Consider the following 19,131-nt stretch of genomic DNA (forward strand, 5'->3'; position numbering starts at 1 on the left):
AATAAAGCAATAGATTACAGCAGTGAATTACCAGAAGCCTGAAAAATACCGTTCACGTTTACCTGAAGTGGGAGATTTGCAGCGCTCAAGTTCTGGGGGAACTGGATTGTCATTCAGCTCAGTTAAACCTGAAAATATAATGACAAAAATAATGAGATTAATATTGCTAGCACTTCATATGTAGTCCTATTTCTTAATTCCTTTATGTTTAAATAGGCTTTTTCCCCCTGTGAAAACTACTTTCCCATGCCCATGTTATGTCAATTATTCTGAAAATTTGTTTAAACAAGTGATATGGAAAAAAATAAGGAGTAATAACCAACTGACATACAAAGGGTAATTAAACATGGATGGTTGAAAGATATAAAATTCCTTTTTAAAAATTATTTTCGTTTGAAATAGATGCTTTAATAAATGACCCAATTTCACCTGAAAATAGACCAAGAGTAATAAGAACTAGAAGGGTTTTTAAAAAGACTTAATCAGATCTTCTACTTTCAGGAGAAATAGTTATTACCTTTTAGAAGATGTTTAGAGATGCTGCAAATTTAAAAATTTTAATTTATTTGTAAAAATGCAGTATTGTGCATTACCAAGCGATTTGTTCAATGGTATCAAATTCCATCTTACAACAAGCACTATACTTTCTTATTTTTAATATTTCTTACTTTCTCTTCTGTCACTTTCTTGACAAATACAAGGACAGGCACAAAAGATTAATAAACATTTTATAATTCTCACTATCTGCCAGTATGTATTCCTATGGAATTTGTAAAATGTCCTTCATTATGGTTTTCCTACCCTTGTTGGAAAGTCTCACATACTTTTTCCTTTGTAAATAAATCTCTACTTTAATGTAAGTTCCCCTGCCCAGAAACATTTGAGAGCTGTTGTCGATGACCAGAATCATCTTTGCTCATATTCCTTCCCATCACTCTCTTCTTTATACAATTTGTACCAATAAACTTGCTATAGTTTCAAAAACTCATAGGATTTTGGAACTGAAAAGGCCACATTGTAATAACCTAGCCTAACATTTGTTTCATAGATAAGAAACTGTAAGTTCAAAGATTTTATGCTATTTATTCAAGCTCACAGAACTAAGTCAATGACAGAGTTTGAATAGAATCCAGATCTCCACAGTACAGATTTTCAATACTATATTATTTGGCACTAATATCATTTCAAATGCTCATAGAGTTTTGAGTGCCAACCGCAGGGCAAGGCTTATTGTTTGCTCTATTTCTTACATCACTGAAAGTTTTCAAGACATTTAACTTAATGCTTATTCAGTCTTTAAATTTGTAACCATAATATACCTATAATATTTACTGATATAAGTATTATTATTAATCTGGAAATAGACGATCATCAAACTAAACTGTCTTTAACACAGTCTTACCCCTAGAGATACAAATTGGATAGGAAAAAGTTTATCACTAAGTAAGCAATAAATGTTAATCTACAGAGTTGCTACGGAACTACCCCAGGCACTCCTTGAAAGTTTACTGACTTAAAAAGGCTTTGCTATCTGACTGCAAATTAGAAGTAGCAGGTAGTAAAGGGGAGAATGCTACTAGAACAAGAAACATTAAGAAAGGGAACTTGGAACAACAGACAAGGAGTAGGCAGAGAGGAACTATAATGACTACTGAGTGATCTGAAAATATTTAATAGAGGGGTGTTGTTTTACAGATCTTAGAAAGGCTTTGAGGACATCACTATAAGTTGAGTCAGTCTATAGAATTTATAAAATGCCTAATGTGCTCATGTTATTTGTAGTAACAGCAATAATAGCAACTAATATTTATTATTTTATAGCTTATACTTTGCTAAGTACTTTATATAAATTATCTCTTTTACACCAAACAATAATATGAGATAGGTGATATTATTACCCCCCATTGAATAGATAAGAAAACAGATGCAGAGAGGCTACTACATGAATTCTGCAACGTTACACAGCTATGAGCTAGGAGAGTTGGGATGTGGTCACTATATTAATAGGTAAGAAAGTATGAAGTTTATGTTAGAAAGAATTTCATTAAAATTGTAAAATAAACAATTTGGTGATCAAAGAGCTAAGCTTCACATATCTGGAAAATACCACATTTTCTATTTCTGTACTATTCGATCTGTTGTTTTCCCTAGTTCCTTCTGAATTCACCTGCTTTCTTGCTCAACGTGGACCTAATAATATAATAGTAAAACTATTGCTATGTGTCAATTTACAATGTGTCCAAACTCTAAACTAAATATTTGTATGGTCATCATCATTCAATCTGTATAATTATTCAAAACAATCATTATTTGGGCCGGCCCCGTGGCTCACTCGGGAGAGTGCGGCGCTGGTAGCGTCGAGGCCACAGGTTCGGATCCTATATAGGGATGGCTGGTGCGCTCACTGGCTGAGCGTGGTGCACACAACACCAAGCCAAAGGTTGTGATCCCCTTACCAGTCAAAAAAAAAAAAAAAGAACAAACAATCCTCATTCAAAAATTGCAGTGATGCTTCATCCCTGTAGAAAACTTGGAAATACAGAAAAGTGAAGGGGAGGGGGTAAAAACTACATAATTTCACCCATAATTTTGGCTTATTTTCTTTCTTCCATAATTATTTTTAGTCCCATAAAGACAGTTTCATATTCTGATTTTTCTATATTACATTATTTCATAAATCCATTTCATTAGAATTTCATCACATCATTATAAGGACATATACTTTAACATTCCTCTACTGTGAAACATGTAGGTTTTCCAGTCTTTTCTATACTAAATGACACTAATAAACTTGTGTAAAAGTCTTTAGTTTTTTTCTATTTAGCTATAAAATATTGCATAATCTCTCCACTATGGTATGACAGGAGCTATACATATTGCATTGTCACCAGCAACTATGGGAATTCTGGTTACTCAATATCCTTACCAACACTAGGTATTATCAGTCTTTTAAAATCTTAGCCCTTCTAGTTATAGTAGTCTTATTATGATTTTATTTTAAATTTCCCTGATAACTACTGACAGTTGGAACATTTTAATATGCTTATTGGCTAATAATATGTCTTTGTGATGTTCCTATTCATGTGGAACGTTCCTATTTGGCTAATTTTTTCTGTATGATTGCTTGTCTTTTTGTTATGTAGTGGTAGGAATTCTTTATAATTTTTAGGTAAAAGTCAAAAGTAGGTACTGTGAATATTTTCATCCAGTATGAGATTTATCTTTTCATTTTTTTAATGGTGTCTTTTGATGAGCAGCAATTTCATTTACTTGAAGGACAATTTATCTTTTTTTTTTTTTTAAAGTGGGATTTCTTTTTGATTCCTGTTGAAGTAATCATTGCCAACCCCAGAAGCATGAAGATATTATTCTTTGTTTTCTTCTAGAAGCTTTGTAATTTTTAGTTTTCATTTTCAGATCTATAATTCATCTCAAGGTAGTTTTTGGTTATGGCATGAGATAGGGATTAAGCTCTATTTTTCCCCACATATGTTTGCCTAGTTGTTCCACCATTATTTGTTAAAAAGACTTTCCTTTCTTCATTAACTTTTATTGATGCTTTTGTTAAAAATAAATTGACCACACATGTGTGGTTCTGTTTCTATACTCCCTATTCTGTAATCATTGGTTTACTCATCTTTTTCAACTACCACACCATAATAATTAATATAGTTTTATAGTACAGCTTGAAATCAGGTAGAATATCCTCCAACTTTGTTCTTCTTTTCCAGTGTTTTAGTTACTTTAGATACTTTGCATTTCCATATAAATTTTAGAACGACTTTGTCAATTACTACAAAAGATATGCTAGACTTTTATTGGATTGCGATAAATATATAAATTTGGTATAATAAACATTTTTTTAAAAAAATGAGTCTTCCAATCCATAAACACGGTATTCACCTCCATGTAAATGAATTTTAAAAAGCTTCTTTCTGCAATATTTTGTAGACTTCAGTATATACAGGTCTTGTACATGGCATTTTTCAAGTCTTCTATTTCCTTTTCTATCTTCTGCCTAGTTATTGTATTTATTATTGAAAGTGGGATATTGAAATTTCCAACAATTATTGTTGAATTGTTTATTTCTCCCTTCCGTTCTATGAGGTATTGCATCATGTATTTTGTAACTCTATTGTTAGGAGTATATATGTTTATAACTGTTATATCTTCTTGATCAATTGATACATTTATCATTATACAATGTCCTTTATTTCTAGTAACTTCTTTTTGCTTTAAAATCTATTTTTTTCTAATATTAGTATAGGAACTCTAGCTTTCTTTCTTTCTTTTTTTTATAGACAGTTCTGCAATACTAGTTGGATACTTTGACAGCTCACATTCAATAATGAATAGAACATCTAGAAAGATCAGTGGAAACTCTACCTTTCTTATTATGGTTGCTGTTTGCATGATCTTTTTCCATTTTTTACTTTCAACTTGTTTGTATCTTTCAATCTAAACTGTGTCTACAGCATACAGTTGAATCTTAATTTTAAAAAAATAACCTCACATCTATGTCTTTTGATTAGATTGTTTAATACATCCCCATTTAATGTTATTGATATAGTTGCATTACACCTGTCATTTTCGTTTTGATTTTCTACATGTGTCATGTCTTTTTTGTTCTTTTAGTCCCTTCTTTACTGCCTTGTTTGACATTATATAAATACTTCCTGTGTAATATTTTAATTCCTTCAATAAATATTTTACTATGTATTTTGGAGTATTTTTAGTCGTTGCTCTAGGACTCACTATATACATCTTATCAGAATATACTTCAGATGTATACTAACTTAATTCCAGTGAGAGATAGAAATGTTACTTTTTAATAGCTATATTCTCTCTTATGTGAAGTTATTGGTATACATATTACATCTATATATGCTACAAACCTGATATGAGTTGAATGTGTCTGCCAAAGTTTCATGTATTAGAAACTTTATCCCTAATTTGACAAGTTAAGAAGGTGGGGAATCCTATTATGGTAATTGAAAGGTGGAGCCTTTAGGAGGTGATTAGATTGTGAGAACTGTGCCCTTGTGAAAGGATTTATCCACTCATGGAGTAATGGCATGGTTCTGATGGCTTTATAAGGAGAGTGAGTGATTAATTTAGCTCTCTCTTGCCCCTGCCATTCTCGCCATTTGATACCCTGTGCTGCTGTGAAGAGTCACCATCCCCCAGTGAGGCCCTCACCAGGTACATCCCCTGGACTTTGGACCTCCCAGCCTCCAAACTGTAAAAAATAAATTCTATTTCTTTGTACATTACCCAGTTTCAGGTATTCTGTAATAAACAACAGAAATGGATTAATACAAAACCCAACAAAACATTATTATAATTATTACTTTACATAATTTTATGGCTTTTATAAAAGCTGAAAGAAAGCAAGCATATATTTATAGAATATGTTTATTAACCTTCTGATTTACCATCTAGTATCATCTGCTTACTCAAATACAACTCTGTTCTCGCCCATCTCCTCTGTACTGTTATTGACAAATATATTTCATTTCTGTATGTTATTGACCCCAAATTACAATTATATATATGTTGTTTTATAAATGCTTTTAAAATCACTTGAGAAAAAATATGCATTTATACTTTCTTTTATAATTACAAAATTACCTTAACAGTGCTCTTTGTTTCTTTGTGTAGATTCAAATTACCATCTGGGGTCATTTTCTTTCAGTCTGAAAAACTTCCTCTAGTATTTCCTGTAAGGGGGCTTGCTAGCAACACATTCTCTGTTTTTGTTTATCTGGGAATGTCTATTTTACCTGCATTTTTGAAAGTTACTTTTGCTGGATGTAAGATTCTTGGTTGACAGTTTTTTCCTTTGACCACTTTGAATATGTCATCCCACTGCCTTCTGGCCATCATCATTTCTGATGAGCTGTTAATGTTACTAAAGTTCCTTTGCATGTGACAAGTCATTTTTCTCTTATTTTCAAAATCTTCTCTTTGTTTTTGCCTTTCAGAATGTTTACCATAATGCATCTGGTCATGGATATTTTTGCATTTACCTTTCTTGCCATTCATTGAGCATCTTGAATGTACAGATTAATGCTTTTCATTAAACTTGGGAAGTTTTTAGTCATTATCTCTTCAAATATTTTTCTACTTTTCTTTCTCTCTCCTCCCCTTCTGGTAATCCTATTATGTGCATGTTGTTGCACCTGATCATGTCCCATATTTCTCTGATGCTTTGTTCATTTTTCTTCATATTTTTTCTCTCTGTTCTTCAGAATGCAAAGTCTCTACCAATTAAGTTTCAAGTTCACTGGTTCTTAATTCTCCCAGTTCAAATCTACTGTTGAATCCTACCAGTGCATTTTTCTTTCATTTATTGTAATTTTCAACTCCAGAATTTCTATTTAGTTCTTTTTATAAGTTTTATCTCTTTATTAATAGTCTCTGTTTGATGAGACACTGTCAGTGTAGCTTCCCTTACTTCTTTAAGCATGGTGCCTTTTAGTTCTTTAAACATAACAGCTGCTGTGAGGTCTTGGTCTGATAAATCCAACATCCGAGCCCTCACACAGGCAAATTCTGTTGCCTCCGTGTTTTCCTGTCAATGGGTCAAACTCCTGTTTCTCTGCATATCTCATAATACCTTGTTGAGAACTGGACATTTTAGGCAATGTATTGTAGCAATTGTAGACCTGATTACTAATTCCCCTCCCCCTTACTCAGTTTTTATTGTTGTCCTTTATTGTTTATTTGTTTAGTGACTTGGATAGACTACTTTAGCAAAATTTATTTCCTCTACATTGTGAAGACTTTGATGTTCCTTCACGGAAGGCACAGGCTTCAGTATACATACAATCACACTGGAATGGCAGTGGTTTTACCAGAGTTCTCTTTGACAATCTCTTTCCCTGATCTCTCAGATAAGCTATCTGCCTCTGTTGTTATCAAATACAGCTATTAGGCTCCAAAATCATAGCTAAGGGATTGCTCTATTGTTTTTGTTGTGGGACGCATTCTGTGCAACATTCTGATCTAACTAAATTTGGTCAGGAGTCATTTTTGAGGCCAGTCTTTAAGGTTTCTTCAAATCCCAGGATGGCTCTTCTTAATTCTCTTTCCTTGTCTTTCACTGGTGAGCTAGCTCACCTAGGGTCTAACTTGTTCCTCTTAATTAAGAGGAGCTATCAGCCTTCTCCAATTTGATTACCACCAAATTCTCCACTGGTTTTGAGAGGACCCAGGCTTGAACTTCGCCACACTCTGTTTCAAATAAAGCCAGTTCCTTTGGAGAGAGCTTCAGACCTCTCTGTCCTTACAAACTCCTTCTCCCCTCTGGGAAAAACATCTGAGCCACTAGTCTGAACCCTAGGCAAGGGTGGTAACCTCTGGTCTTCTCAGCTTATCTTTTCTGACACAATACTTCTGCCCTATGAGCCTGATAAGGTGAGAGCAATTAGGATCTCAGTGTTTTTGGCCTGCCATGCCTGGGGTAGAGCTCCTGTCTGATGAGTGGGGATGGCAAGAGAAGGGAGCCTCTGACCTCTTGGTCACACTTACCAGGAACTTGGCTTCTTCAACTTGGAGTTGGAGGGGATGAGAAATGCTGGCAACCTGGAGGGGGGAGAGGAATTAAGTGGGTGTGGCTTAGGTGCCACAGACTTTCACTGTTTTTACCAAGTTTTAGTATATTTTCTGGAATAAATGTTTCTTCATTTGCTATATGCCCTTAGGGCAGTTTCCAGAGACTTTAAATGGTGCTTTTCAAAATAGTTTGCACCTATTAGGCTTTTTTTTTTTTTGCTGGGGAATGGATCCACAGTGCTCCTCAGGCTGCCACCTGAAAATCTATCCTGTACATGGTATTTTTTTTTTTTAATTTCATTTCACAATTGTTTGCTGCTATTATATAGAAACATAATTGATTTTGGTATAGTGACTTGCTATACATATATATATATATTCATCAGTCTTGCTAAATTCACTTATTGTTTTTAGTGTTTTTGTAAATCCCTTTGAGTTTTCTACATACACCATCATATCATAGGCAAATAAAGAGAGTTTTAACATTTTTTTCTAATCTTTAAGCACATTATTTTTTTGTCTTGCTTTTTGCCCTACTAGGTCAACAACTATAGTATTGAATAAAAGTAATGACAGTGAACATCTTTTTCTTGTTACCAATTTTAGGTGGAAAGCATTCAATATTTCACAATCAATATGATGCTACTTGTAGCTTTTTCATAGATAAAATTTATTCAGTTGAGGAAATATTTCTGTTTGCTGAGGATTTTTATCATACAAAAGTGTCTAATTTTGTCAAATGTTTTTTCATGTATTGAGATGACTGTATTATTTTTTCCTTTATTATGTTAACTAGTTGTTTTACATTGATTTTCAAATATTATTCTTGCATTCCAAGGATAAATCTACCTTGGCTATGATGCTTTATCTTTTTTATATATGTCTCTCTTCCATTTGCTAATATTTTATGTTCATGGGTTAAGATGGCCTGTACTTTACTTTTACTGTACTGTCATTGTCAAGTTTTGGTCATCAGCAGTTGTTGGCTTCAGATAACCAGTTGGAAAGAGTTCTCTCTTTTTTTATTCCCTGGAATCATTTTCATAAGATTGGTGTTACTTCTTCCTCAAATGTTTGATAGAGTTAATCAATAAAGACTTGTAGTTTTTCTTTGTGTGGGTATTTAATTTTGAATTCAAAAATCTTTAACAGACAGGAGGTTATTTATATTTTCCAATGTGTTTTGTCAGTTTTGTCCGTCAAGAAATCTCTTAATTCTATCTAAATAATCAAATTCTAGGCATACACTTGTTCATAATCTTACTTTATTATTTTTAATGCCTGTAGAATCCATAGTGATCTCCCTTTTTCATTCCTGGTTTTGATTATGCATGTTTTTCTTATTTCTTGGTCAGTCTTGCTAGGGTTTTATAGATTTTATTAATTTTTTTGAAGAACTGTCTTGTGGTTTTGTTGATCTGCTTTATTATTTGTCCTCTATTTCATTAATTTCTGATCTTTATTATTTCCTTTCCTCTATTTGCTTTGTGTTTCATTGCTCTTCTTAGAGTCTTAAGAAAAAAAACTGTGTTTTATGAATTTGGGATGGTTTTTTTTGGTAATATAAGCATCTAATGTTCTAAATTTTCCTCTAAGCACTGCTTTAGCAACATTTCACAAATTTTAATATGTTGTATTTATACTTTCACTCAGTTAAAGAAATACTTCAAGATTTCCTCTGTGATGACTTTTTTAAGCCGTGAACTATTTAGAAATGTGTTGCTTAAATTCCAAAAATTGGAAATTTTCAGACATATTTCTGTTATTAATTTCTAATTTAATCTCTTTTGTGGTCACAGAACATATTTGACTTGATTTCAATCCTTTATAATTCAATATGAATTGTTTTATGGCCCATTCTATCCTTTTGAATCTTGTACGGTATAGGTGTCTATTTATGTCAGTTAAGTCAATTAGGTTAAGAGAGTTGCTTAAGTTTTTTTATATCCTTGCCTATTTTTGTCTATTTGTTCTATCAGTTACTGAGGGGAAATGATGAATTCCTAGCAATGACTGTAGATTTGTCTCTTTCTTGGTTTTGACAATTTTTGCTTTATATATTTTGATTATTTCTTATTAGGTCTATACAAATGTAGACTTTTTATATCTTCTTGATAAATCAACTCTTTTGTAAATCTGAACTTCCTATCTTCTTGCCTTCATCTCTTATTAATATAGCTACATCAGATTTCTTGGGGTTAGTATTTTCATGGAATTCTTTCCCTTTCTTTTACTTTCAACCTACCTTTGTTTTTATAATTAAAGTGCATCTCTTATAAACAACATATAGTTGGATTTTTTTTTTTTTAAGTCTTGTCCCACAAACTCTGGCTTTTTCTTTTTTTGGAATGTTTACTCCATATATATTTAATATAATTTTTTATGGAGTTAGGTTTGTGTCTATCATCTTCCTATTTGCTTTCCATTTATTCCCTCTGTTCTTTTTTCTCACTATTCCTCATTTCTGTCTTTTGAAAAAAAATATGTTTAGTGTTCCATTTTGTTTTCCTTGGTTTCTTAGCTATATCTCTCTATTTTTTTCATGATTGTTCTAGGGTTTATAATATGAACCTATAATTCATCACAGTCTAATCTTTAATTATTCTTACATCACTTGTCTTATGATAAAAGAAATGTAAAACAGTATAATTCTGTTTAAGTCTCTCATATTTTGTTATTTTTGCCATACATTTTACTTCTGTGTTATAAGCCCATCATACATTGTTATATTTTTAAAGAATAAGTTATTTTTTAAAGAATTTAAGAAAAGATAAAACAATATTTTATATTTAACCCCATACTTATTATTTCCAGTGCTCCTAATTCTTACTGTATATCTAAATCTCCATCTCATATTATTTTCCTTCAGATTTAAAAATTTCTTTTACCATTTCTTATAGTGCAGGTCTGCTAATGACAAATTCTTTTACCTTCATTTCTTTTTAACCTTCATTTTTGAATGATATTTTTTCTAGATATAGAATTCTAGAAAGAAAATTATTTTTCTCTAGCACTTAAACGAGGCCATTCTTTTATCTCTGGCTTCATTTCTTGTGGGAAATTACTCATCATTCATATTATCGTTCTCCTTTTGTGTGTATATTTCTCTACTGCTTTTAAGATTTTCTCTTGTACTCTGGTTAAGTAGTTTGACTATGAGTGGCTTTGTATTTTTCTAGTTTAGGATTTTCTGAGCTTCTTGGATCTCTGAGCTGATATTTTAAATTAAATTTAGAAACAAAAATTCAGCCACAATTACTGATGCTTATTTAGCTTTTGTTAACATTTTTGTTTTTTAAACTCTATGCTTCTGTTTGGATTATTTCTACTGATGTGTATTCAAGTTTACTAACAGTTTCCGCTGCTGTCCAATATATTGTTAAAGCAATCCCATAAACTATTGATTTTGCATATTTTATTTTTCAGTTCTAGAATTTCCATTTGGATCTTTTTCAGAGTTTCAGTTTATCTTCTGAAATTCCCCAACATTCACACCTACTCTAATCCATCCTTTCCTGTACATTATAATAGTTGTTTAAGAGTTCTTGTCTACTCATTTTAGTTTGGGTCATCTATGGTATGCTTAGATTCACTTTTTTTGACACCCAATTATGAACCACAATTTTCCTCTTTGCACATTTTCTAATTTCTGATGATATGCTATGTATACAACAGTAGTAAAAATCGAAATATTTTATATACATATATCTTATATATATGTAATATATAATATATGTTATATATGTGCGTGTGTGTGTATCTCTCTCCTTTTTTCCCCCTTGTCCTTTGTCAGGCAGCTCAAGTGAAGTGATGATAAATCATATTCTACCAAATTTTAAACTAAGCTGGGGCTGAGCTGCAGCTTTAATTAATTTAAGTTCCATTCTTGTTTCAAATTGTTTCTTTGCCTCTCAATCCAACACTCAAACTTCCATACCCACTTTGCCAAGGGGCTAATTCCTGATCTCAGTATTTGTGCAGGGAAAAGGTTGGGATGCTGCTTCAGATAGTTTTGATTTATCTTTTGGTTAAATTCTATAATAACACCAGAATGCAAGCACTTTGAGACTGCATGAATTTCTCTGCTTTCAAGTTCCACTTGCATTGCTACTTTCTCCAAAAACTTCTGGGAGCTATGAGAGTTTGATAGCAGAGAACGGCCAAGTTGAATGATCTATGTCACCATTTAGAGCTCATTCAGATTCTAGTCCATAGGCCAGCCCTGTCATTAAATCTCACTGTTTTGTTCTGTTCTTTACAGTCTATTCATCTATGAAAAGCCCACTCCTTCCCCTAACTGTGCCGAGGTCAGTCACTTGTCCCAGATATGGAAGCACCTGCAGCTTTCTCCTCACCTATGAATGGCTCTTCTCTCTCTGGCATTCAGTTAATAAGAGTTCTTTGAATCCACCACTCTTCAACAGACCCATAAAAAATTATGGTTTTAATGTTATCATTGTTATTACCACAGGATTTCGTTGTTGTTATTGTTGTCATCATTGTTGCTACCATACTGATGAAGGCCTTTCATGTCTTTCAAAATCCTATCTGGAAATGGAAAGCCCCTCTTTCACTTATATTTGGTATCTTGGAAATACTGTGAAAGCTGGATTTAAGACATGAGGGATCACAGAAATGAAAACCAGTTAAGCTGGATAATCAATTACTGATACTAGTAGATATCTTATTAATGTACTCAGGATGCATCCCAAATAATTATGCTTTTCCTAATCATATACTGAACCCTAAATGGTGAGATTTCCCCAAGATTATGTGTGGATAAAGCTATGTCTGACATATGAATATAGTAAAGCAAATTAGCTACTAACCTTAGAAGGTTTGTACAGTGATTCATCAGAGAATATATGGTAAATTCTGATTGGAACAGATATAGAAATTTTATGGTAAATAAACAATTGAATATTAAAAGATACTCATATAACCCCCTCGGCTACAGTGAACTATACCAACTTTTATTTTTAAAAAATTTTAAAAATATACACCTGTAATGTATCTTAATTGATAATATAATTAATATGTATAACAACATAATATAATCATTAATTAATATAGTATTTTAAGTAACAAGTTGTGAATGTTAAATAAAATATCAGTAGTCTCTACGAGGCTCATACCCAATACACACATATTTCTATCTGTATAAATAGTCTACACTCTTAGGAATTTTTCTTACTAAATTACTATTTACCAAATAAAATGGTCTTCTCTGAATGTGTCCAATTTGATTGAAATTTTGGCCAGGTAATATTTTGTCCTGGAGATACACTGCAGATGTATATATCAATAATGCACCCCTCCCCCTCGGTTGTGGCAACCAAAAATGTCTCCAGACATTGCCAAATGTCTTCTGGGGGACAATATCATCTCTAGCTGAGAACCACTGCCCTACTTTATATTAGTCTATTTTATTCATTTGACTCACAATGAGATTATTGTTAACTAAATTCTAAAAAACTTAAACATACTTCTAGGTAATATATCCCTTATTTTGTACTTCTTTGTTGATTTTCATAAATTCAAAGATTTAACCTTATACTTTTCCTACTAATTACAGTTCAGTGTAGTTACTTTTCAACACAAAGCTTTGGGGTAAAAAATCTGACACTATAGAACTGATTTTAAACGGAAAGAAAACTTATTAAAATATAGAACTGAAAATCAGAGATATAATAATCATGTGTTTCATCTTTCAACCAAATCATACATATTTCAATTTATCCCTTCATTCTGTAGCTCTCTCCTTTCCCTTTATACATCTATCTTTTATAATTGAGAAAGCTTCCTATCAAATGCCAATCTTGTACATATGATCTAATTCCCATTCCCTCACTTTCTTAAGGATTTTGCTCTTTAGTTATCCCCTCTCTCTCTTACCACCAATCTCTCTTTCTCTATGGATCATTCCATATTCACATAACTTAAAAATATGCTCTGTTCTCTTTAAAAAAAAAAAAAAAAAAACCCCAACCAAATAAACAAAACTCCTCCTTTTTACACCTATTCCAATCTAGATACTGACCAATTTTTCTGCACCCCTTCATAACCAAACAACTTGAAAGAGGTATTTACTTGTGCTGTTTCCTCACCTATGACTCTTCAGTCTAAATTATTTTGATTTCTGTCTCAGTACTTTTCTAAAGCTACTTTTTAAAGGTTCTCTAATAACCTTAACAGAGCCAGACCCACTAGTCACTTTTCTGAGCTTATCCTACTTACCCATCTGTAGTGTTTGATGTAGATTACTTCGTGAAACACTGCCCCTTTTTTGGCTTTAGTAACAGTCTCCTCATTTTTTCTCTTCTCCCTGGCAACTCCACTTCTTCCTGACTTTAAATGTTGAAATTCCTGATGTCTCTATCCACAATCCTCCCCTTCGCCCCTACCACCTTTTTTATTCTCTTTTCCGCTCCTTCTCTAGGTAATTTCATTTATTCCCATGCCATTACATACCATCTAGATTCTAAAGGCTCAAATTACAGCCCCAGACCTCTTATTTGATATTCAGATTTGTCTACCTGTCCACTTGACACCTTCACTTGGACATATGACAGACAACATTTAGCAGTCTAAAATGAACTCTTTATTTCCTACCACCCCCCTACTCCCCCATCCCCACCTCAAGCTTCCTCATCTTTGTAAATAATACTATGACCTAATCAGTGGCTCGAGCCAAAATCTCGGAATAATCTTTGATTACACTGTCTTATCTGACATATTGAATTGTAATTAGTAGTTCTGTTAGTGCTAATGATTCTTGAGTCTATCCTTTGACCTCCAACAGCATTGCTATCACTTCTGTCAAGGCCACCTTCATCTCCTACCTGAAGTACAATACCAGCTTTCTTTCTTTTATGGCCCCAATATTTTCTTCACACAGAAGTATGGATAATATTTTAAGGCATAAATCAAAACATACTATTCCCTGTTTAAACTTTAAGAGAATTTCTTCAGAAGCTGTATAACCTTGTCCCTGTTCATCTCTACAACAAAATCTTAACTCACTTTTCCTCTCACACACTATACTCCCAGCCTCCATGGCTTTCTTTCTACTTCTAGATGATAGTTAAGTCTTTTACCACCTTAGAACCTTCTTATAAGCTGTTCACTCTGCTTGGAATGTGCTGCTCCCTGCTTTTCCTTGTGGCTAGTTCTTTTTTTAAGAACAGCTTTATTGAGGTTTAATTGATATATTTATAGTGTATAGTGTAACACTCCCTTCTAGTCCTCCCCATTTGATGTGCCCCTTCCCATCTCCAGGCAATCACTGACCTGCTCTCTGTCACTATGCACTAGTTTTCATTTCTTAGAATTTTATGTAAATAGAATCACAAAGTATGTACCCTTTTTCCCCCCCAATTTCTTTTAATCAGCATAATTATTTGAGATTCATCCATGTTGTAGCATTATCAATAGGGTATTTGTTTTTATTCAAGAGTAGTGTACCATTGTATGGATATACCAGAATTTGTTTACTCATTTACCTGTTGGAAATTCGGGATGTTTCAGTCTTGACTATCACAAATAAAGCTGCTATGTATGTTTTTGTATAAACATATGCTTTTTTTTGTCTAGGGTAAATAAATAACTAGGAGTAAAATGTGGTAAGTGTATGTTTAATTCTTTAAGAACCTGCCAAATAGTTATACCATTGTACATTCTCAGAGCAGTGTGAGAGAGTTTGAGTTCCTTCTCCTTCTTGCCAACACTTGGTATGATGTCTTTTTAATTTTAGCCACTCTAATGGATGTATAATAATATCTCAATGTAGTTTAATTTGCATTTTATTAATGACAAATATTGTTGAGTATCTTTTTACATGCTTATTTATCATCTCTGTATCTTCTTTTGTGAGTGGATAATTTAAAGTTTTTGCCCATTTTTTGTTGGATTTTTTTTTTATTATTATTGAGGTTCAAGAATTTTTTATATATTCTAGAAGTCCTTTATCAGATATATGGTTTGCAAATGTTTTCTCCTAGTCTGTAGTTTAACTTTACATTCTCATAAATGTCTTTTGAGGAGCAAAAATTTTTACTTTTGAAGAAGTCTGATTTATCCATATTTTTTTATGGAGCATGTTTTTGGTATCTTATCTAAGAAATCTTTGTCTAACTCAAGTTCACAAAAATTATTTTTGTTCTTTTTTTTAGATTTATAGTTTTAGGTTTTAAATTTAGGCTCATGATCCATTGTAAGATAATTTTTTAAAGTTTGGTACAAAGTATGGACCAAAAAAATTTTTATGCAAGGGTATCCAATTATTTAGCATCATTTGTAGGAAAGACTATTCTTTTTCTGGTTAATTTCCTTTGTTCCTTTGTTGAAAACCAGTTGCCCATATATGTGTGGGTCTATTTCTGGAGTCTGTATTGAATTCCACTGACATATTTATCTTTGGGCTACAATTCTACACTGTCTTGAGGACCTTAGCTTTTAAATAAGTATTGAAATCAGGTAGTGTTGGCTCTCCAACATGTTTCTTCTATTCAAAAGCTGTTTCAGCTACTCTAAATCCTTTGCATTTCTGCATGGACTGTAGAATAAGTTTGTCTGCTGAATTTTTATTGGGATCAGGCATTGACACTATAGATTAATTTGAAGTGAATTGACATCTTAATAATATCAAGTCTTCTGAAACATGACAATGGTGTAACTCTTCATTTATTTAGGTCATCTTAAGTTCTCTCAGCAATGTTTTTTAGTTTTCAATATGTGGGTCTTTCACATCTGTGGTTTCATTTATGGCTAAGTGCTTATATTTTTGTTGCTATTATGAATGGCATTTTTAAATTTAAATTTTATATGGGTTGTTTTGGGTATATAAAAATACAATCAATTTTCTGCACTTTGTTAAACTTACATTTTAATCCCAGTAGCTTTTTTTTGGTGATTTCATTAGGTTTTCTTCATAGATAATTATGTTATCTGTGAATAAAGTCTATTTAAATTCTCCTTAGCCAATCTACATAACTTTTATTTCTTTTTCTTGCTTGATTGCACTGGCTAGAATCTCCAGTACAATGCTGAATGGAAGTTGATATGAATAATAAATTTTTCTAGTCTGGCTGGTGGGAATAAGCACTACTTCCTTTATTTGATTGTTGGGCACTGCTTCCTTTAATCCTTTCAGATGGTTCTTTTCCTGTCCCTTAGGAGTTTCATCATATGTATGCTGATCAGAACTTTGCTAGAGGAAGAAGCTGTAGGTCTCTGGTATTCTTCCTTCGAGAGCTATAGCTGCTTTGTTTTCTCATTTGGTCTCTCATCTCAGGAAGCTGACTGGTTTTCTCCTGGGTTTCCTCTCCCTTTGCTACAGTTTATAAACTCTCCCAGGGTAGAAAATGGGTGTGACTGTAGGGTTAACTTTTTTGGTTTACTATCTGTCAGAGATCACTTTTTAGTTTGATGTCCTGTGTCTTAAAAACCATTGTTTCATTTCTCTTGCCTGAGGTTATTATTATTATTTTTTGGTTGTTTCAGGCAGGAGGTTAAATCTGATGCCTGTTTTATCTTGGTTGGAAGTAGAAATGCAAAGTTTTGACTGGTCCTTTCTTAACTTGCAAAGCTTCACTTAAAAGTTTCCTCATTGGGGCCGACCCCGTGGCGCACTCGGGAGAGTGCTGCACTGGGAGCGCAGCAACGCTCCTGCCGCGGGTTCGGATCCTATATAGGAATGGCTGGTGTGCTCACTGGCTGAGTACCGGTCACGAAAAAGACAAAAAAAAAAAAAAAAAAAAAAAAAAAGTTTCCTCATTGGGTAGTCCCTTTCCTCACAACACTCTCAAAAATAGATTCACCTTTACCCCCTTATCTCATTTTCTCTTTTACAACCTTGTCATCTTTTTTCAATTATAATAGTATATATTGTCTGTTATAAATGGAAGAAAAAGACCACAATTGTCACTCATCACTGTACTCTTAATGCCTGGAAAATGTTTGACACAGGAGATGCTTAATAAATATCATTTGAATGAATGGATTTTTCCCCCCATTTGTTGTTTAACATAATTTTTGCTGATTTTTGTTCCTTGAGGCATTCCTTCTTTTCTTTTCTCCCTTTCTCTCTCTTCTTTCTTTCTTTCTTTTTTTTTTTTTTGGTGGCTGGTCAGTACAGGGATCAAATCCTGGACCTTGGTGTTATCAGCAACACACCCTAACCAACTGAATTAACTGGCTAGCCTCTTCTTTTCTTATTCTTTCTTTGTTTTACTTCTCTCCTATTCTTAACTCTCTCCATTTATTTTTTAATATTTATTTATTCACCTCTCTTTGCTAATTCTCTCTTGTTCTTACCTTCCCCCTTTCTTTCATTTCTTCTGTTTTTCTAATTTGTGTTTTCAGGATCTGCTATTATTTCCCACACTCTGAAAAAAATCATTCAGTGAAAGAGAGGAAATATCCATAGATAGGCCTGAGACTCTCTAAAGGACTCCCTGTTCAAAATTGATGCACAAGCAAATCTTTCAGACAGTACTGTAGCTTAAGCCTACTTTTCAAACTTCCTTTGATTCAAATGGCATACTATCCATTTTTAACTAGCAAAATTTCTGTCATTATCACAAGTAGAAAAAGCACCAGATAATGAAGCAGCAGACTGAGTTTTAGCCCTCAGTCTTTCGTAGGTTGGTTATGATTCTGGAAAAGTTATTTAATCTCTCTGTGGCTTGCTTTCATCTTTTATAATAATAATAATAATAATATCTAATATTTATAGATGTGTTTTTACGAACATGAACCCAGAAAAGTTCCACAACTCTCTAAGGGAGGTACAAATTATGATTTTACAATATATATAAGAAGAAGAAACTCAGAGTGATTAAATGTCTTGTTTAAGATTACAAATGTAATAAGTAGTTAATAAGTAGAAAAGGTGAAACTTGATCTAAATTTTCTGACCATATGTCTATTGTTCTTTCCAAAGCATTTCATTGTTTCCACATATCATAATCTTTAAAATGTGAAAGTTTCCTTTCATTTATAAATTTTATTATTCTGTGATGTGAAAGATTTGCAGATGACAATTTAAAGATTTAGAGAAGGCAACTCTTTGCAGCCTAACTTAGGTTATAAGGTAACCAATGAAAGAGCCCAGGAAAAGATTGATATTAAAATGTTTCTCCAGTTGTGGAAGGGCAGGCTGGTCAGGATGGCAGAATAGATGGTTCCTAGAGTCACTCTCTCCCACAAATCAACCAATTTACAACTACAAAAATGTAACATCAGCCAAGCTGGGACTGCTGGAACTAAGGGGAAGAGGAGGAGAGACCTATGGAGTTCATGAAGGTGAGAGAGAGAGAGAGAGAAAAAAAAAAACGATGAGAGAGAGAAAAAACTGTTCTGAGCATTTTGGGCTGAGGCTGCTTTAAAGCCGGAGCTGATGAGCGCATGGAGCAGGAGCCAGCAGAAGCTGCAGCTGTGCCCTTCAGATGGAGTTACTTGGAGGCAGCAGGGGTGAAGAGGGCCTTGGCAGCCCCCAGGACAGCAAGACCACTAATAGGGCTCCTGTGGACCCTTGCAGAAGCGATGACCCAGAACAACTGAAAAAAGGCAGCC

At 33.2% G+C, this 19,131-nt stretch overlaps 1 protein-coding gene across 2 annotated transcripts in view; it reads right to left on the minus strand.

Moving 5' to 3' along the window:
* Nucleotides 1–19,131, minus strand: part of STXBP5L (syntaxin binding protein 5L) — a 354,645-nt gene that overhangs the window by 83,225 nt on the left and 252,289 nt on the right. For both annotated transcript variants that reach the window (XM_063092515.1, XM_063092508.1), the window contains one exon: nucleotides 63–128. In XM_063092515.1, coding sequence (XP_062948585.1) covers nucleotides 63–128 — 66 coding nt within the window. The remainder of the gene's footprint in view (nucleotides 1–62; nucleotides 129–19,131) is intronic.

Source organism: Cynocephalus volans, chromosome 1, assembly GCF_027409185.1.
Source record: "Cynocephalus volans isolate mCynVol1 chromosome 1, mCynVol1.pri, whole genome shotgun sequence".
Lineage (NCBI taxonomy): Eukaryota > Metazoa > Chordata > Mammalia > Dermoptera > Cynocephalidae > Cynocephalus > Cynocephalus volans.